We start from the raw sequence: 22,298 nt of genomic DNA, 5'->3' as shown, positions 1-22,298 counted from the left end.
TTTTTATAATATTATAAGAAGACAATTTCTCATAATATTATTACGTGTACGCTTCTTACGTAGAAATATAAATTTTTATAATATTATATTTTATATTATTATATTTTTACAATATTATATTTTATATTATTAAATTTTTATAATATTATTATTTTGTATTATAATAATATTATGAGAAGACAATTTCTCGTAATATTATTACGCGTACGATTATGCTCCTTATGCAGAAATTGCGCGACGAATCGCGGAGGAAACAGAAGCTGGGTCAGCGAAGATAGTTGGCATTCCTCGTGTATGTACATCCGCCACGCGATTCGGCGCACGGCAATTAATTATACTCTGTATTTGATCGGTATCGTTAACCTTGATCGCGTTAGCTCTCACTTTCGCCAGCGTTGTAAATCAAATCACGCGTGAATCGAGCGGCGGGGCAAAAGTTCCGCCAACGTGGGGAATGACGACGAGGCCAACCAAGGAACGATCAATCGATGACCACCGGTCTCGAGACGCTGCAACGACTGTTAATAACTACTGACGAACGATTGAAATCTATTCTCCCCGTTTAACATTGACACCATACTTGCCTGTTGACTCGTGCAACTGCGTTCGAGACTACACGCACGCATACGTATTTTTACTGTGGAAGATAGTTTAGAATACACGATGACGTATGTTGCATCGTTATCGTGTCCTTCTTAATCCTTCGTGTGCTTTAAATGGGCGTTTTAAAGCGAGCTTTGGAGGATTATGCGTGCATACGTATGTATTTCGACTTTAGAACACGGTCTCTGGAATACACGACGATGTATCTTGCGTCGTTATCGTTGCTTCTGCATGTTGGTATGTCTTCCTTAAGGGGTTGCACATCTTCGAATGGTTGAGAAAATATTTTCAAACAAATTAACAAATAGTATTATATTTTCAAACAAATTAACAAATAATAAAAAATTAAATAAATAATATTTACAAACAAATTAACAAATAATAAAAAATTAAATAAAAATTCAGAAATATTTTTGGAGATGAAATTATATTTCATTGAAAACATAACATGTACATCTTGTTGTTCAATTAGTAATTGCGAAAAATTTGATATGCAAAAATTAAATATATGTATAATTGAAGGTAGGATAATAATATAATATTATAATATAGGATAATAATATAATAAGACATAGCACTCATAGTTATGGTTTCTTACGATTGATACCTTACAAGTAGTTATCGTCCAGAAATATTTTGAAAAATATGATACGATACAATTTTCGAGATATTTATAAAAATTATCATACTTTTGAAAATGAAGATCTTCTCGCTTAATTTTCTATTTTGTTGCATTTACATACGAGGGAGAAAATTGACGTTAAATGGACATTAAACGAACTTTGGAAGATGGTTCAATGTACAATATAAACGTAATAAAGTAGAAAAAGATTGAATCGTTACGTAAGAGAAAACTCATGCGTTGCGTGTCCTTTGTCTTGGCCTTATTCTGTTGTGACTAAAGAAATAACGTATGCTTTCTTCTAACTTTCTAAAAAAAAAAAACTGCATTCCACGTTTTAAATTTTCTGGCATCTTTTGCACGATGATTTATTTTAACATCAACTAATCGAGACAAAAATTCTCGTCCTTTTACTTCGAAATCTACTTTACAATTTACAATATTTAATTAAGATTAGCTCGATCGTGCTCAGAAAGTCCCGATCATCCACGTTACATTAACCACTTGCGCTGGTAACTGATTGCGAACCATAACGAGTGACTTTCTTTTTGAACTAGTCGGTACATCACTGAATAAAAATTATTGAAAAGTAATAAATTTATTATTTGTTTCGCCTATTTTGTTTTATTTAAATATACTTAAAACTGAGAAAATATTACAATTTTGGAACAAAAAATTCTCAACGATAAAGAGGTTAACCACGTGCGCTGGCGACTGATAACGGATTGCGGACCATAACGAGTGACCAAACCGTCTACGATAATTCGTCGCTTTCCTTTTGAACTCGTCGGTACGACATCACTGGATAGAAATCATTGAGAAGCAATAAATTTATTATTTGTTTTGCCTATTTCAGTTTTACTTAAATATATACTTAAAACCGAGAAAATATTACAATTTTACAAAAAATATTACAAAAAAAGTTGGACCAATGTTACAAAATATGTGCGTTTATAAAATTTATAAAATTACATACGTACGAACAGCTACGTGCAATTACGTGAAACAAGTGTATGCACGATTAAAAGAAGTGAAATATGCATATGCGTGTGGTTGGAATTCGATAATCAGATACTCTGACTGAATTATGGGAGTACGCGTCAGCCAGTTTACCCACGTTCCATCTAAATTCGTCGATAACTTCGCCAACAAGTGTTCCAGCTCTAGGGAAAAGGGAAAAAAATCGTTTAGTTACGCAAATTCTTGGTTGTGTAACGCCGACCGAGAAGTTTTGCTCGACGGTATGATAATGTCTAGGCACCATCGTGAGTGATTTGTGGCCAAGTATCAATGGAATTAGATTGGGCGTGCAACGTGTGGGTATAATTCTAAGGAGCGGAACGTATCCTTCGGCTCGAGGAACGATTTGCTCGAAGCTGTTCAATTATCGCCACTTGAGCCAACACCGAAGCGACTGGCCAACTTTTTGCTCTCTGATGGACGCCCTCCCCGAGTTTTCAGCGGCTGTAATTTATTCCGCGTGACAATTATTCCATCGTGCACTCCGTTCCGTACAAATTAAGCCCGCTGACAGTTGTCAAACCGTGTAATATCCAGCATCCACCAGTCGAGCGAGTTACGGAAACTGTTATTTCATCGATGATTTATCAGCACCGTTTACTACTAGATTTATACTCATTTTCGTGGTTTAATCCATCGCAGAGCAATCCATGTTTCGCTCGATTCATTCTGTCCGTACACGGTGACAGATCGTTTAGATTGCCTCTGTTGCAGCTTCGACGTTTTGTCGTTTCGTTAGAGACAAATAAATTGCAAATTTACAGCTCTGTTTTTTTTTTTTTTTTTTTTTTTAGTACAAAGATCGTAATTCCAGATGATCGAGTGTAGATAAATTACGGACAATATTTCTGTAATTCTGTGTCAGAGTTTTCGTAGTTTCGTTAGGACCACCAATGTAATTAAAAATTGTAGAATTATGGAGAAACTTGTGATCGTATCTGAGTTGGTAACTAATGATGTATAGAAGAGCATAATTGTACCAACGACAATGAAAAATTAATTAATCGTTAATTTTGTAAAGAGAAGCTCATGTAACGATCCACTTGGTCTCATTTTAAAGCTTTAATTTTGACAAATGTGATTTTACATCGCAGCATATAATCTCTCTTTACGATGTTATGTCAGTTTAAATTATCGATAATTTTTCACTGTCATTGGTACAATTATGCTCCTTACTCTAAGTTCACGGTTAATTGTGAATACAAGTGTCAATAAATTTTTACATTTTTACACTGTTTTTTCAATAAATGCAATTTAAACATTAAAGCTGTCTCCTTATGCGAGCTCTAAGTAAATTATCAAGCAAAGTTAATAAATTAACAAATTATACAGTCAAATCTTCAATGTAGATATATTCAATCTTCAATACTTTATAATTATTAACAAATTATTATCTCAATAAATTAGAGACACAATTTTAATAAAATCCATCACGTATACTACTTTTTTTTAATTTCATTTTTCAATCATTTCCGTCTTTTTCTTTTATCGCAAGAACATGCGCGACGAGATATAATCAAAACGTATTGTTTCGATCTCAATAAACGTCTCTTCAAATTTTATCGAAAGTTTGAAATTTTATCGAAAGTTGTTCAGAACAGACGTATACAATTTTTGACCCGCAGAATATAATGTGCATGTTCTCAGGCTTGTTTAGAATTAGTATATCACACATAACGCTGGAGTGATAAATCAAACAGGTCTACATTGGAGAATCAGGAAGCACGAATATTGATCATGGCTTTTCTTTTTGTCGTGCGAATTCTGATGATCCCTGCTACCGTGGGATTCGCAGGTTCATTAAAGTTTCAGAAGGATTTTAAGAATTCCGTAGGATCGCAGATTACCGAGTGTCCCATGGTTTTGGGCTTGAAAGCTTCTTAAGAATTCTGTAAAATCTCAGAAGACCGGATTCACGGTTTTAGTTCTAGACTTGAAAGCCTCGGGTCTAACGTGCTTAAAAATGAAAAAAAAATTCGAAGCTGAATCTCGGAAACTCTCGCGAGTTCGACTAATGGGAAATCTAAAAATCCAATAATCATACGATATTGGCGAATTCAATTATTTTCGATGCATTGGTGATGGATCTCGTTGACTTCGTTGACCCTGAATTTCTAATGATATCAAAAATCAGGATTTTAGAGTCTCTGTTCCAAATACTATTCATAATCGATTTTATTGCTTCGATGTCACAGATCTTTTGAAAGAGTTTAAAGTTGTAAAACATGTAAAAAGATCGAGTTGTTTGCTCTTGTTTTATCCGTCTGCTATTAACTTGGAACTTGGATTTATGACTTCCGTATAATTTGCATAACTGAACTATCCTAAGTGGATTCCAATTCTGCCTCTTGAAACCGATGAAAAATAAAGAAAGCTTCAACCGTACACGTTGCATTGTTCTGAGGAATTTTACCTTACCGCCTGATGCGTACAGTTATTTTTCCCGCATTAGACTGCTAACCACTAGCCTTCGTCTGCATTCTAATTAAGTCTAATTGCGTTTTATCTTCATTCTCCGAGCGATAAGTCAACGAGTGGATGTATTCGCGAGGACGTGTCGTCGACGTTTCGAAAATTCCAGCAAACGGTTGGCGAATCGAACGCATCGACGCGACTCGATAGTCTCGATTATTAATTAACCTTCGCCATCATCGTCCCTTTATATTTCATGTCATCTTATCTGTGATCGTATTCAGCAATCGGCAGGTGTATGCAACTTTCGTGTCACTTTACTGCTTTATATTCGTGAAACGATATACAGAGACAGGTGTATAGGTGCATGTACAGTCAATCACAAAAGTCTAAATAGCTATTGTATACTGTACAACATTTATATATATAATATTATATAAATTATATATATTAAAATATTAAAATATTATAATATTAATTAAAATGTTATATATATTAAAATGTTAAAATATTATAATATTAATTAAAATGTTATATATATTAAAATGTTAAAATATTATAATATTAATTAAAATGTTATATATATTAAAATGTTAAAATATTATAATATTAATTAAAATGTTATATATATTAAAATATTAAAATATTATAATATTAATTAAAATGTTATATATATTAAAATATTAAAATATTATAATATTAATTAAAACGTTATATATATTAAAATATTAAAATATTATAATATTATTAATTAAAATGTTATATATATTAAAATATTAAAATATTATTAATTAAAATATATATATTATAATATATATATAATTTTATTCCCATTTTTTCATTTTCACTCGTCCCATTCGTTAAAGGATTTTAGGAAATGGGGTTTCAAAAATAAATTTTACGAATTACCAGTCACACAATTATTCTTTTTGGCAATTGTAACTCGAGTTACAAGTTTTAACTTTTAGTTAAAAACTCAACCAAGAATATTGTAACGTAGCTCAAACAGGTTTTACACTGTATTAATATAACGTCACGTCTCATCTTTTTCTCCCTGCCTGAAGACTTTAACTATTATACATTTTATTATTCTTTAAAACGCGTTTATATACAATTAGATACAAAATTATGGTGTTAGAAATATTCCTGGGGGAGCTATTGGACAATTTTTTTCTCTTACAACATTTCCAACTTCTCAGAAAGAAGCATGCATATGGAATTTCATGGCTGACTGTATAATGTGTGTATCACCACAATTGCATTATGGTTGCGTAATTACAAGTGCAATCCGCGAGCTCGGATCGAATCCATCGAATCTCCGCTTCGTGAAAGAACAGAACTTTGTCGCACGTGTTTCACGTAGGTGGAATCTCATCGTGATGTAGCCAAGTCATATCTGCCGCTACCTTGAAAGCCAAGGAAACCCAAGTTGACTCAACTTGATCGAAATCTGGAACGCGTTGCACAGTTTGCCCCCACCAAAATTTATACTTATATCGCTCTACCAGGAATTCCACTCTCCGGCTCTCGTAAAAACGTCTCTTTGCGAAGATCTTATCGTTGACCTCGTATTTACACCGTCAAATTTACAGTTCTAAACCGTTATCTCAGTTTCACAACAATTTTGCAATACACGTTAATCCGTTATCAACGACGTTCGTTTCGACGATTTCCTCGCAAAATTCGAAGATCACAGGAAACGCGCGATAACGATATTTTGTCTTCGCTTCGCGATTAACCTCTTGCGCTGGAATGACGTGCCACGCACGTCGAGAATTTGTTGTTCCAAAATTGCAATATTTTCTCAGTTTTAAGTATATTTAAGTAAAACAAAATAGACAAAACAAACACTAAATTTATTATCTTTCAGTAATTTATATCCAGTGATATCGTATCGACGAATTAAAAAAGAAAGCGACGAACTATTGTGTACGGTTTGGGTTAGGTTTGGTCACTCGTTATGGTCCGCAATCCGACGTCAACGCACGTGGTTAACCTCTTTATCGTCGAGAATTTTTTGTTCCTAAATTGTAATATTTTCTCGGTTTTAAGTATATTTAAGTAAAACAAATAATAAATTTATTACTTCTCAATATCTATCCAGTGATATCGTACCGACGAGTTAAAAAAGAAAGCGACGAACTATTGTGTACCGTTTGGGTTAGGTTTGGTCACTTGTTATGGTCCGCAATCCGTCGTCGGCGCACGTGGTTAACCTCTTTATCGTCGAGAATTTTTTGTTCCTAAATTGTAATATTTCCTCAGTTTTAAGTATGTTTAAATAAAACAAAAGAGACAAAACAAACACTAAATTTATTACTTTTCAATAATTTGTATCCAGTGATATCGTACCGACGAAGTCAAAAAGAAGGCGACGAATTATTGTGTACGGTTTGGTCACTCGTTATGGTCCGCAACCAGTTGCCAGCGCAAGTGGTTAACCTCATTTTTTATTCCAATATTTTCTCAGTTTTAAGTATATTTGAGTAAAACAAAATAGGCGAAACAAATAATAAATTTATCACTTGTCAATAATTTCTCAATAATTTCTGTCGTACCGACGAATTCAAAAGGAAAGCGACAAATTGTTGTATACGGTTTGGTCACTCGTTATGGTCTGCAATCGGTTGTCAGTGCACGTGGTTAACCTCTTTATAGTCGAGAATTTTTTGTTCCAAAATTGTAATATTTTCTCAGTTTTAAATATAATAAAACAAAATAGACAAAATAAATAATAAATTTATTACCTCTCAATAATTTGTCAATAATTTCTATCGTACGGACGAGTTTAAAAAGAAAGCGACGAATTATTGTGTATGGTGTTTGGTCACTCGTTATGGTCCGCAATCGGTTGCCAGCGCAAGAGGTTAAAAGAAAATATAGAATTGCTAAAGATAGATAGATAGATAGAGAGAGAGAAAGAGAGAGAGAGAATCTCGTTGAGCTCGCTAATTTTGTTTCTCTTCAGAATCAAATGAAAAACAATTATGATCTTTTTAGAGTGCGTATGTTACACATGCGTATGTAATTTTTAAAAGTGTACACTACAAATGAACAAACAATTCCTTTGTGTGTAAGTTTCGCACGAAATTCGAGCTCCTTATCTCTACGTACGCACGTACAGTCAAAGATTGGAATTTCCGTCTGTTTCGTAGAATCACGCAGAAGGTCTTTGAAATGAAAGTTTTTGAAAATCTTTAACTAATTCAGGGAATTCTGTCTTTGAACTTTTGCAATAAATTTTCAGATTCATTTCAAGTTTTACCGATGTGGCCGTAATATTCGTGTCTCGTTGTATTATTATTAACAGTAGAAACTACCGGCGATTTAAAATTTCGATCAGAGATATTAAGGATACATTTTACGAAAATCATTTAAATCTCTAAAAATTCATTGTTTTCTATCTGCAAAAATGACAAATCCAGTAAAAATGACAAATTTTGGTCGTTTTGACCATTTCGGTAGTTACAATGTTGAAAAATTTTGATGCTCGTACTTATCCCAAGTTAACCGTTCAATATTGTTCTGTACAAATACTTTCTCTGCATGGCTGCTCCTATTCTCGAGGCCCAACCCAAATATATTCACACAGGCGTGTTCCTACGGCTTTACGATTTACGAAGACAGCGCTCGTACTTGACGATCGGCGAACAGAGACGATCATCCGGCTAGATTAAGAAATAGCAGGGGTTATTATGCCGCATTAAGGCCAATACCGTGTTTGCCTGCTCGAGTTCACGGTGGGCCTCTCGTCTATTGGGCCTATCCCAGATTGTCTATTACGCGTGACACGTACAGACGAGAGCAAATAACAGGCAGTAGGAGTTAACCGGCTCTCTTTTTCCTCGGTGGGTAATTCAATCGTGATTTTATAAAGAAGGGACGATGTGGCGGAACACACGCAAAGGGGCGGGGAATAGGGAACGCAATGCGACGCCAGCGAAACCAGTTCTCAGGATAAAAGCGAATCGAGAGAAGTCTGACCCTGCAGCAGAGTAGCTGCGTCTACTGGGTGTTCAGTAACCTATCTCTTATGAAGCTCCGGCACGTCGTCGTCGCCCGAAAATGGACGTGCTGAAGCTTCATAGCGACATTCAATATTCACCCTTCTCCTTGCGTGCCCTTCGCGACCTTTTCTTACTGTATCTCCATACAGGCCGCGCCCTTTTCCCTCGCTAGGAAATTAAAGACGCGCGATAGGGTATGCGGGAAAGATGAATGTACCTTCGTAGGTATATTCGAGGGTACACGAACCCTCTTCTCAACACAGTTTTTTTTTCTGAGAGCGTTTGAAGTAAATGAGTATTGAACTCTGTATAGCATCGTGTAACTCGGAGGCAGAGCCAATTGGGCATTGTTTGAATGAAATATTTGAGATCGATTATTTAAATGATGTGTCATGATTTAATGTTCGTTCAGTTATTATTAATATATAATAATATATTACGTATACTAATATTTCAATAATATAATATTATAATGTTACTGTAAATATTAATATATAATAATATATCACGTATACTAATATTTCAATAATATAATATTATAATAAAATGTTACTGTATGTTACTAATAAATTATAAAATATTTGGATGAAGTTATTCTTCGAAATATGTCAGAACGCATCGACATGGTGAATTTGAGAGGAACATTTCGCTGTCACGTGACAAAAAGAAAATTATCTTACCGACTAACGTAAAATTTTCATGTTTATCTCGTTTCGTTAGAATTCAACTATAAGATACATATGTGTACGAAATTTAAATGTACGTATGTTAATAAATTCGAGCAGAATTTCCATTTTTTGCGCGAGTACTAACGGCTAGATACTGGCATAATTAAAATTTCAAACGTCAGAGCGCTCGGTTACCTCCGTATATTGTAGATTCAAATCTCAGGAAGGTTGTATTTTCCCGTACCGGAGATTGGCCACAATAATATCGCGCCTTTGTAATTCCAAGCGTATGAGGTCACAGTCGGTGCGACGAAAAACTCGAGAGAGAAAGAGAGAAAGAGAGAAAGAGAGAGAATTATTACCGCGGCGCGGTGTTTCGGCTTTTTGTGCTCATTACTTCGAAACGCGATGGCCACGCAGGAGGAGGAGAAGTAATTGCGCTCCCGTTTACGGGTACGAATGTGAATTATTATCTATATATATATATAATATTAATAATATAATATATAATATATATATAAATTATCTATTTGCGAAACAGAACCTCCGTAATAACCTGCTTTGGGAAACGAAATTTCGCTCGGACGGAAGGATTTTTCCTTCTTTATAAAATTTAATAAACATTAAATTTTTTAAACATTAAATTTCTTTATAAAATTTAGAATAACATTTAAGTTAAATTTCTTTCTAAAATTTAGAATAACGTTTACGTGAAATTTCTTTCTAAAATTTAGAATAACGTTTACGTGAAATTTCTTTCTAAAATTTAGAATAACATTTACGTGAAATTTCTTTCTAAAATTTAGAATAACGTTTACGTGAAATTTCTTTCTAAAATTTAAAATAACGTTTACGTGAAATTTCTTTATAAAATTTAGAATAACGTTTACGTGAAATTTCTTTCTAAAATTTAGAATAACGTTTACGTGAAATTTCTTTATAAAATTTAGAATAAAATTTACATTAAATTTACAAAATGAAAGTCGTTCAGCTACCGCAGCGAAGCTCTACTTGATGGAAAATAGTACAAACGCTGGAACAATTTTACTGAAATAATAATGGAGATTTGAAATAAACGGTTTGGTAGAAACGAGTTTCAATTATTGTAGCAAACGTTGTAATTCGTGTAACAATATCTGGCGAATTCCACGTATGACGTTCCGCCTCATATTTATTTAATATTTCATATTTGTATAACATAGTATGTCATATTTCATTTATTCAATGACGAGAATTGCATCATTGACATTTTCTTTACACATGCCCGACTAACTCCTAATCCCCCTAATTCCCATTTTTGTGTTCTCGAGCGATCGATTCCATCGATCGATCTTCCGGATGCTCGTCGATGCAAAAGTTTCGTGTGCAAAAATGCTGTTCGGAGCAATGTATCGCGTATCGTGAATCGCGGCCGATCGTCGCAGTCCATAGAATCCGAGAAAGCGGACGAGCCGAGCCGAGTCGGCCGAGTAAGCAACCGGTAGGCGTTTCAAGCTTGAGTAAATGTGTAACTCCCGCATTGCACAACCCGGGTGGCGCGGCCTGCCACTTTATAATACACATTGTTGGTTCCATGGTTTGCTTTTCCACCTGGTTACCGTCCTCGCGCGATATAACGTCCGCTTTTCTCACGTCCTCGTGTGCTTTCAGGTTCGAGTTCGCGCGATTTCCAGGCAGGCTGCATACTCTTAGGGGCACGATTGATCGTTGATAAGGCGCGAGAGATAATAATCGCTAGCTAGCAGAGATGAAACGTAGGCGTGTTGCTTTTGAATCGAAAATTTGGTATTTTTGCTTTTTTTCTCTTTTTTGATGATGAAAATTATATATAATTCTGTACAATTGCTACCATTTGTAATTTTTGTAATTACTATACTACTATATATATAGTGGTTACGTAGTAGTAGAATAGTAATTACAAAATTAATATAATCGGAGCTAGCAGAGATGAAACGTAGGCGTGTTAATGCTTTTGAATCCAGAATTTGGGATTTTTGCTTTTTTTTTTTTTGATGATGAAAACTATATAATTGTGTACAATTGCTACCATTTGCAATTTTTGTAATTACTATACTACTATATATAGTGGTTACATAGTAATAGAATAGTAATTACAAAATTAATATAATTGGAGCTAGCAGAGATGAAACGTAGGCGTGTTAATGCTTTTGAATCCAGAATTTGGGATTTTTGCTTTTTTTTTTTTGGTAATGAAAATTATATATATATATAATTGTGTATAATTGCTACCATTTGTAATTTTTGTAATCACTATACTATTATATATATAGTAGTTACAAAGTAGTAGAATAGTAATTACAAAATGTAATTACTATACTACTATATATATATAGTAGTTACAAAGTGGTAGTATAATAATTACAAAATTAATATAATCGGAGCCAGTAAAGATGAAACGTAGGCATGTTAACGCTTTTGAATCCGGAATTTGGTATTTTTGCTTTTTTTTTTTTGATAATGAAAATTATATACAATTGCTACCATTTGTAATTTTTGTAATTACTATACTACTATATATATAGTAGTTACAAAATAGTAGTGTAGTATTATAAAGTTGTTGTGTAATATTATAATATTAATGATATATACAATACTATAATAATACATGTAGTATAATTTTCCTTTGGAATTAAAATATACAGAATTCAGGATATTTTCTGGGGAGGATGAAAACATATTCTATTGTTTCTCTGGCTCAAAGTATAATGTAGGATTTTGTAGAATTTTATTAAATTTATTAAATAATAATAATATTAACAAATAAAGAGTATCAATACTGTCAATTTCTGTTACAAAGAAGATTCTTTTGGTATTATTTATTTGTGTCTTTTTTTCACCATTGATTTTTTTTGAAGTAACATTAAGATATTTATTCGGTTATTCATAGATTTCCAACGAATTTTATCAAGTAGATCTTGCAGGTTCCTCAAACAATTTTGTGTTGTCATAAAAAAAAATTACGAAATAGGTGGTAGTAAAATCTCATCAAATGCACGACGTTACAATACTTCTATCAAACGTACAAACTACGACGAAGGAAAAATAATACGAATGTCTCGGACAACTTGGTACAGATTTATTGTCGCTGATACAGTCCGATTGCGTGGGATTATTTTAATGAAAAGCATTACGAATTGATTGACAGAGCGGATCGAATCCGTGTATGCAGCGAAAAACGAGACAGTTATCGATACTCGGCTTGACAGAGTGGCGGAAAGATACATTTACGTTAACCTGATTGCAAATTACTCACGATCCAAGTATCGCCTTCTGTAATTTCGACGCGCCCCGCTTCGCTTCTCGCTGTTTCGAGCGCCATGCCGCGGTATTAAGTCATCGTTGACGTCACTCTCGTATCGTTTAATCGAGAACACTCGCTCGTGCTATTTGGCGTCACGTTTTTTCCTTTTTTTTTTTTTTAAATTTCAAGAGAATAACGCGAATTTTCGCTTAGGTTGGATTTATCTCAGAAAATACTGAGATTTTTTTTTGTGGAGCAAATACATCTGATTTCTAAATTAGTTATTGGTTGCAATAGTTGGCGAAAAATTGCGAACATTTTTTTTAAAAATGTTCAGAAGAGTTTTTTTCTAATTTGCTCAAAAAAACTGTTCGTTAAATTTCGAAAAAAAAAAAAAAAAAAGAAATAACAATCGTTGTCGTTTTCGTTCCCTAATCACTATGCATTTCCTTCGAAATTTTTCAGATATTTGCAATTGTTATCGGTCTATTATGGATTGTTAGCACGAGGCTATTGGTTCGCTATTTAATCGCGGTGCTTTAACGCGATAAAACAGGGAACCACGTTAATCAGTTTATTGTGTTTTTGGTCTGTCAATAGTGACGCGGGTAATTCCGTAATTTCGCGATATTTCGCTCTAATCTCACGTTTCTACCTTAGACTTATTTATTTATTATTTATTATTTGTTTATTATTTTTAGTATTTATTATTTATTTATTATTTACTATTTATTTATTATTTATTTATTATTTCTTTATTTTTTTGGTTTCGGTACAAACAGAATGACAGAACAACAAATTTTTGTTGTAACAGCAAATCGTACAATTCACAATCAGTAAAAAAACGAAGAAAATAATTCAAGTGTGTTCTTTTTTTCTAAAAACTTGATAATATATAGAAAACAGTTCATAGGATCTATCGTTATCTAAATCCGTCTGATACATAAACTCATTTTCCACGATAGCAGCGACGTTTCAATTTTTCACGTTTGACAGCCGAAGACTATTCCAAAATTCTGTTAGCTCACCGTTTTCTCGTATATTTCCATTGATCCATCGATACGTCGAATCGATGATAGACACAGCAAACATACATGAAATCTCTGCTTATCTACAGAAGAAGAGAAAAAAAAAAGAAGAAAAAAAACAAATTGAAATATTTCTTCTTCTGATAATGGTATTATTTGAGTTCTCACCGTTTGAAAACGCAACGTGTCAATTCAGAGATGTACATCTCGATTTACGAATCGTGCCTGGATGATCGACAGCCGCCGAAGAAAACGAGAAATTGTCCCATGTCATTCGTGACTCGGGCCACGCGGAAATCAGGCGTGAAAGAAATCGTGAAAAATCGCGGTGTGTAACTCGGGTTATTATGTCAGCGTATCGATAAGGTGTTAAGCTATCGTATGAATTTCTTTTCCTCGACGTTCCCTTTTATCGAACATCCGATAACGGTGATAACAACCGAGCGTGAGTGCAACATTCAGTCCCGTGCAGCATCGTGGCCGGATCTGATTGTTTCTCGTGTTTCTCTCTTTCTCTCTCTCTCTCTCTCTCTCTCTTTCTCTCTTTCTCTCCTCTTTTCTTCGCTCTTCCGCACTTTCGGCCCATGGAGTTGCGCGAGATAAAAAAATTGGACGTTCTCGAGGAGTACTCGAAGGATTTCTCGAGTTTCGTCAACCTAGTAAGTAGCCAGCCGATTTTGATCGACTCGCGCGCCAGTGCTCGTTACGCCTTTTACGTAAGCCACTTGAGCTGCTCGCGAGGCGAATCGATTGATCGCTGATTGTCAGCGTGAAAGCTACGACCGCGTTCATTTTTCGACTGTCAAACGCTCATCTTTCGTCTTGGCACACGCCGAAGAAAATTGCGCGAATCAAAACGTGTGACGTATGGGGAACGTTCGTGAACAGTTCGGACGAGCTACGTGTTGAATCACTGGTTGATTAGATCGTACGGTCGTGCAGAATTTTATCAGAGTTCGATCGCGAAACACCGACGCGTCGCAGAGTAGAGATTGGTCGACTCTCAATCGTGGAAAACGATAGCAAATTTTTTTTTTTTCTCTTCGTTTTTTTTTTAGAGTCGCATCGAGGTCGTTGGCGAGTAGGTACTTGTGTGCACACGGTGTGCTTCTATTTTGTAGTATAGATTTATGTCCATCCTCTCCGAAATCACTCGATGTTTCGTGCATTCATACAGAGAGTGTCTTAAATTTTGGAATCTCTTAGAATCGCTCGATCTATCGCGTTAAAAAATTTGAGAAAATCGCTTGACCTCTTGCGCTAGTGGTTCACGGACCATAACGAGTGACCAAACTGTATTCAATAATTCGTTTTTCTTTTTGAATTCATATATCACTGGATAGAAATTACTAAGAAGTAATAAATTTATTATTTGTTTTGTCTGGGTTATATTTCAATATAAAACTGAGAAAATATTGGGCCAATTTTTGGTCAACTGCTTCACGGACCATAATTCATGTTCTTTCTGAATTCATATATCACTAGATAGAAATTATTATTGAGAAGTAATAAATTTATTATTTGTTTTGTCTGGGTTATATTTCAATATAAAACTGAAAAAATATTGGGCCAATTTTTGGTCAATTGCTTCACGGACCATAATTCATGTTCTTTCTGAATTCATATATCACTAGATAGAAATTATTATTGAGAAGTAATAAATTTATTATTTGTTTTATCTGGGTTATATTTCAATATAAAACTGAGAAAATATTGGGCCAATTTTTGGTCAACTGGTTCACGGACCATAATTCGTGTTCTTTCTGAATTCATATATCACTAGATAGAAATCATTATTGAGAAGTAATAAATTTATTATTTGTTTTGTCTGGGTTATATTTCAATATAAAACTGAGAAAATATTGGGCCAATTTTAGGTCAATTGGTTTACGAACCATAACGAGTGACCAAACCGTATTCAATAATTCTCCTTTCTAAATTCATATATCATTGGAGAGAAATTATTAAGAAGTAATAAATTTATTATTTGTTTTGTCTGGGTTATATTTCAATATAAAACTGAGAAAATGTTTGCAATTTTGGGTCAAATGTCCTCGACGTGCGTGGCGCAGGAGGTTAAAAGTCTGAATTGAAGAGAAAGGAAATCACATTTCTGACATAAAAAGAGAATCTTCTCCCGTGAACAATGATTCCAAGCCGGCGAAAGAACTTGAAGATCCTCAGTCTGATTACTTTCCGTATCGGTACTGTTGAAACGAGCACCTCAACCTCTCTCTCCATCGCTCAAAAGAGTTAAGCAGCGATGAGAATTGTTGGACGATGGCGTAGAGTAAGAAGCAAACGACCCGAGTGAATAAAGGAACGGCTCGGTGGAAAGAACGAAATGGTAATTGGTCGGCTGTAACGCGATTTCCCGCGAACCAACATAAAGAACTGTCGATTAACCCCGTTGCGGTATTCCAAGAAAGCACATGCATGACTATACCACAACGACGTTTCGTCGCCCGGCTATACGTATTGTTCTCCGTGGAAATTGCATCGACCGTAATCACATCGCCTGCATTCTTGAAAACCAACGACGAGATTCTTATTGCGGACAGCCTAGATATCGTTGGTTGGAAGAACGCGACGATAAAGCATTTTCCCTCGCGATACGCTCGCGACTAAGCGGATTGGCTTAGCCGAGCAACGTTCGAAAGACTCTTCCTTTTTTTTTCTTTTTTCTTTTTTTTTCTCTCTCTCGAGAACAGTCTTTTGCGATTTTTTTTTTTTGTTGCTCGCGATATCTGATATTTCTGATCTGATCGATTAACAATTGGCCAAGTTTCTGGTAGTCTTTATCTTTTTAATTAACGCTGGAAATAAAAGAGTTGCGCGGTATCGAAATAAAAGTGGGAATTAGTTTACGCTAGATATTGCACACGTTGCTGGCAAATGTTTCAAATGTCAATCGAAGATCTGAGACATTTGAAAGATGTTCGAAGATTGTAGTTGTTCGTATTGAATTTCGGATGATGCGGGAAATGTTGAGTGAAAGACACGAGAATGCAAAATAGTTCCCTCTAACTCATTAGAACTCCGATGATTCCAAGAATCCTATCCGTAGAATCCTGTTCTACAAATTTCAAAACTCGAAGACCTCGATCCTTGAAAAGCGTCGAAAATGTTTTCACGACACTCGAACTCAACTCCCGAAAATCCAAAAGTTCCAAGAACGCTACGAGAATTAGAAGACCTGAATCCTCAAGAATCAAAAACTACTCTATCCGAGTGCAATTCCGGCATTTCAAGAATCCTGTTCCAAAATTCAAAGACCTCGATCCTCAAAAAGCATCGAATATGTTTTCACGACACTCGAAAATGTTTTCAACTCCCGAAAATCCAAAAGTTCCAAGATCCCTATGAGAATTAGAAGACCTGAATCCTCAAGAATCAAAAACTACTTTACCCGAGTGCAATTCCGGTATTTCAAGAATCCTGTTCCGAAACTCGAAGATCTCGATTCTCAAAAAGCATCGAATATGTTTTCACGACACTCGAAAATGTTTTCAACTCCCGAAAATCCAAAAGTTCCAAGATCCCTACGAGAATTAAAAGACCTGAATCCTCGATAATCAGACTTCTTCAAAAGATTCCAAGAATCCTACAAGATCTAGAAAAAAGATACGAAGACCCTCAATCCTCACACTTGAACCTGCTACAGTGTGACACCCATCCTCGAATCTCCGAAAAGAAACCATCAAAGTCTAAAGGAGCTTGATTTTCTGTTAGATCGACGAGAATGGGGACGGCTTCATCAACCTCACAGAGTTGCGAAGCGCTCTGGACATCTGTGGCTTCAAAATGCCTGGCTACAAGGTCCGTCAGATGATCGAGGAGTACGACGACAAACAGAGGTCGGAGCACAAGGGCCGATTGTCGTTCGAGGAGTTCGAGAAACTTTGCAAGGAGCTGAAGGCGAACGAGCTGGGATCCACGTTCAAACAGGTCGTCTCGAAGAAGGAGAATCTAGAGACACTCGGTGGAATCTCCGAGGCGTCCAGCGAAGGGACCACCCATTCTGTCAGATTGGAGGAGCAACTTGCTTTCAGCGACTGGATCAACACGAATTTGTCGCACGATCCAGACTTGAAACACCTGCTGCCCATCGATCCGGAGGGCAAGACCTTGTACGAGAAGGTTAAGGACGGAATTCTTCTTTGGTACGTATTCAATCTTGTATCATACGTAATTAAATTGAATTGAATTGAATTGAAATTGATACGTTCGCAGTAACACGACCTGTTTGCAAAGTACGATTAAATACAATAATTATTTGCGTGTGAGAGGTCACCTGAACTGTGAAACCTATTGATTAACCCCCTTGCGCTTGGCAACTGGTTCGCGGACCATAACGAGTGACCGAGCCGTATACACAATAAATCGTCGCTTCCTTTTTCTTTTGAACACGGTATGATATCACTGGATAGAAATTATCGAGGAGTAAGTATTTCTGAGAAAATATTGCAATCTTCAGTCACGTCATTTCAGCGCAAGAAGTTGAAGTTGAAGGATTCGACTGTCGCTAGATTTTCCAACAGTGTACAAATTAACAGAAATAACGGAATGGAATGTTTCTAAAAATTGAAAAAAAAAAAAAAAAAAAGAAAAAGAAACGATAGAAACTTAGCGACTCTATAAACTCGGGTATTAATCGTAATAATCTCTATCTTTTAGCAAAATAATCAATCACTCTTGCCCGGACACGATCGACGAGCGAACGATCAACAAAAAGAACCTGACCCTCTACAAGAAACACGAGAACCTAACCCTGGCGCTGTCATCCGCCCAGGCGATCGGTTGCAACATCGTAAACATCGACGCTCACGATCTCACGAAGGGCTCGCCTCACTTGGTCCTGGGCCTTCTGTGGCAGATCATACGAATCGGCCTGTTCAATCAGATCACCCTGGAGAATTGTCCGGGCCTGGCCACCCTCCTACAGGACGGCGAACGCATCGAGGATCTTCTGAAATTGTCGCCCGAGTCGATCCTGCTCAGATGGGTGAACCATCATCTGGAGAACGCTGGTATCGCCAGGCGATGCCACAACTTCCAGTCGGACATCACCGACTCGGAGATCTACACGTACCTAATCAAGCAGATTGCACCGAACACAGCCGGCGTCACGCTGGAAGCACTAATGGAGCCGAACCACACATCGCGAGCGGAAATCATGCTGCAGCAGGCGGCCAAGTTGGGCTGTCGTAGCTTCGTAACGCCGAGCGACGTTGTCAACGGCATATACAAGCTGAATCTCGCCTTCGTTGCCAACATGTTCAACAACTATCCGGGCCTGGACAAGCCGGAGAGCAACATCGAGGGTTTGGAATCGTTGGAGGAGACCAGGGAGGAGAAAACCTATCGTAATTGGATGAACTCGATGGGCGTGGTGCCTCACGTGAACTGGCTGTACTCGGACCTGGCCGACGGCCTGGTGATCTTTCAGCTTTACGACATCATCAAACCCGGCACCGTCAACTGGAACCGGGTGCACAAGAAGTTCACGAAGCTGCGCAAGTTCATGGAGAAGCTGGAGAACTGCAATTACGCGGTCGAGCTTGGCAAGACGATGATGAACTTCTCGCTGGTCGGTATCGCCGGCCAGGACATCAACGACGGGAACGCCACGCTGACCCTGGCGTTGATCTGGCAATTGATGAGATCGTACACGCTGTCCATTCTCACGTCGCTGGCGGGCACCCAGGGTAGCACCGTCGTCGAGAAGGAGATCGTCCAGTGGGTGAACTCGAAGCTGCAAACGGCGGGCAAAACCAGCGGGATCAAAGGTTTCCAGGACTCGACGATAGCCGATGGGAAAGTGGTCATCGACCTGATCGATGCCATTAAACCGGGCACTGTGAATTACGATCTCGTGAAGGAGGGTGGAACCGAAGAGGTGAGACGTACGATATTGCACGATCCCGAGGGGAACGTGCAATATCGTACGATTTCGTCGATCTGTCGACTTTCGTAGCTGCTCTGGCGAAATCGGCCAGTTTCAAAATTTGTTTCGCGATCTTTACACGTTGTTGACTCACGAACCGTTTCTGTTTGCAAGTTTTCTCGTCTGTAAGCTGTGAGTAGGTTGATACTCGGTAGGAGAAACACAGAGTCATTTTTAATGCAGAATATTCTACATACTTTCGAAAATTTCAAATTATAAAAGTGTATATAAATATGTCGTTATCTCAGAAATTGCAAGTAACTTATCAATTAAATGGTTGAAAAACGTAGAACAGGTGATTCGATGTAGGAATGCAAGATAAAATTCAAAAACGGTAATAAAATTCCGTCGAAAATTTCGATTTTCCATAATTTAAACAAACCAACGAACTTCAAAGTCATTTCCCTTCAAAAAGAAAAAAAAAAAAAAGATCAGCATAAAAAGACAGATCTATCAAACCATTGTTTCATTCACTTGTTGTCGACGCGAATGATTAATGATTAATCAGCGTGGACTTTACTTACACGTCTTCTTAACAATGCAGGAGAACCTGGACAACGCAAAGTACGCGATATCCTTGGCACGGAAATGCGGCGCGCGCGTGTACGCGCTACCAGAGGACATAACCGAGGTGAAGCCGAAGATGGTGATGACTGTGTTCGCCTGCCTGATGGCGATGGACTACATCCCCAATATGGACTCCGTGAAGCAGCAGAACAACATTGCGAACAATATTGCGAACAACAGTCAATAATGTCGCGTCGCGTGCGATTCGTCCGCGAGAGGGATGTTCTCTCGTGATTGTGCGTTCGGTGATGGACTGTGCCGACTGAGCCACGATTTGTGCGAACCGTGTCTTTTCAACGAGCGTAATTATTGTATATATATAGACAGACACACACACACACACACGTACACACAGTTAGGTTAGAGTAGCTTGTTTCCCGAGACGGGAGAAACGAAGGCAAAGGGCAAAGGAGAAGAAAGAAACGAAAATGTAGAGAAAGACCGAAACCGTGAGAAGGGGAAGAAAAGAATCGAAATTGATAGAGAAGGACGACGATCAACGAAAATGTGTGTTTTTTTTTGTTTTTACGTCGTCGGATTTCGTTTGGCTTGGAAAACCTGTGGAGAATGATTTTTGTAGAGAATGGTGATCTTCGAAATTACTTTTTTTTTTTTTTTTTTTTTTTTTTTTAGTAGATAGAGCGAAAAAGTAGAAAACGAATACCCGCGTAAACTTTGGTAGCGAGCCGCGAGTAAAAATCATGCGAGACTAACGAGCGATCGTCATAATCAGGGCACGACTCGTCGAACGACACATTAGATACATAACGATTCTTTTGCCTATTTTCTTGGCGAAATGGAGAAACCTGTCGACGAGATATAACGAGCTGCTTATCGATCGCTGGTTCCACATCGAGCGTACTGTGCACCGTGGTGTGATACAGGATATTTCTCCTTCTCTTTAGAATATTTTCCGCCGAATCATATCCTCGTCTTATTCTCTCAACATCCGTAATCGTGATCTTTCGTAGATTTGTATAAATCGATTTTTTAACAACGATTTGTCTGTCAATACGATCGACGATCAATGCAAGAGAAAACAGTCGGTACGACGATCGTCGCGATCGCGAAATAAACCGGACGTCTTAAGACCGGAATTGGATATGAAATATAATTCGCGTATACCGGATATACGTGGCTTTCAGATTGCCGATTATATATATATATATATACATATATACATATATTTACATTCTTAAATCATATATACATATACATTTGAGATGTGTACACGTATTTGATATCGTGAGAAAATTGTCATAACTTTACAATGGCAATGCGTCTTCGATCAACGAGTCAATCAAGTCAATCGAGTCAAACTTTTGAAAAAAGAAAAAAAAAAAAACGCTAGAAAACATGTATTGAATGTATTTCGTGACATAAAACGGGGAGACGACTGTTTTATACAAAACATACACGGCGAGGTATCTCTTTTTTTAATAGAAATCTTCGTGAAAGATTTACCGTATCGTAAATATCTCAGTCTGATTGAACGATACGTTTTAAATAGAGTTACGATATTTTAGAAAAAAGTTTGATAGAAAAAAAACGAATTGCTAATCGAAGGCGACAGACAAAGGAGAACACATGAACATAAGAATCGAAATTGTTGTGTCGTATATAACGTGTGAAACTTGTCAAGCTTTTTCTTTCTCGTGTTTTTACCCGAGAGTCATTTGCAAGTAATTTAACATGATAGAAATGTGTAATCGATACGACGTGTGCGAACCGATTCCACGTACTGTCGACGAACGAAACGAACGCACAATGATCATTGTAATCGTGCCATTATAAATGTCGAAATCGTATTGTAATCGTGATTTGGGCGCTTGTTGCAATATTTAACGATCCATTCGAACGAAACGTACTTACGCATTTAGAAAAAAAAAGAAAGAAGAGAGAGATGCTGCCGAAGATCGATCTCTTCTTTTTATTAATCCACACTCTACAGCGAGCGACGAAACGTTGGTTTCTCTTCATCGTGCGCGTTTCTTACTTTTGTATTTGGCGCGCGTTTCTTTCGTTTGAATTTGGCGCGCGTTTCCTTCGTTTGAATTTGGCGCGCGTTTCCTTCGTTTGAATTTGGCGCGCGTTTCCTTCGTTTGAACTTGGCGCGCGTTTCTTTCGTTTGAATTTGGCGCGCGTTTCTTTCGTTTGAATTT

At 36.8% G+C, this 22,298-nt stretch overlaps 1 protein-coding gene across 3 annotated transcripts in view; it reads left to right on the top strand.

Annotated features, from left to right (window-relative positions):
- Nucleotides 1-20,849, top strand: part of LOC122539137 (plastin-2) — a 53,170-nt gene extending 32,321 nt beyond the window's left edge. Inside the window, exons 1-5 of one of the 3 annotated variants that reach the window (XM_043673814.1) lie at nt 14,087-14,130; nt 14,169-14,281; nt 17,355-17,785; nt 18,300-19,521; nt 20,114-20,849. In XM_043673814.1, coding sequence (XP_043529749.1) covers nt 14,207-14,281; nt 17,355-17,785; nt 18,300-19,521; nt 20,114-20,323 — 1,938 coding nt within the window. In that variant the 5' untranslated portion in view covers nt 14,087-14,130; nt 14,169-14,206 and the 3' untranslated portion in view covers nt 20,324-20,849. Of the gene's footprint in view, nt 1-14,074; nt 14,282-17,354; nt 17,786-18,299; nt 19,522-20,113 lie in introns of those variants that run through there. The other 2 variants (XM_043673824.1, XM_043673810.1) reach the window with 2 other exon arrangements.
- Nucleotides 20,850-22,298: the final 1,449 nt, after the last annotated feature.

Source organism: Frieseomelitta varia, unplaced genomic scaffold, assembly GCF_011392965.1.
Source record: "Frieseomelitta varia isolate USP_RPSP 00005682 unplaced genomic scaffold, Fvar_1.2 scaffold_1021, whole genome shotgun sequence".
NCBI lineage: Eukaryota > Metazoa > Arthropoda > Insecta > Hymenoptera > Apidae > Frieseomelitta > Frieseomelitta varia.
The sequence above is the reverse complement of the archived record's forward strand: the minus strand, read 5'-3'. Positions and strand labels throughout refer to the sequence as shown.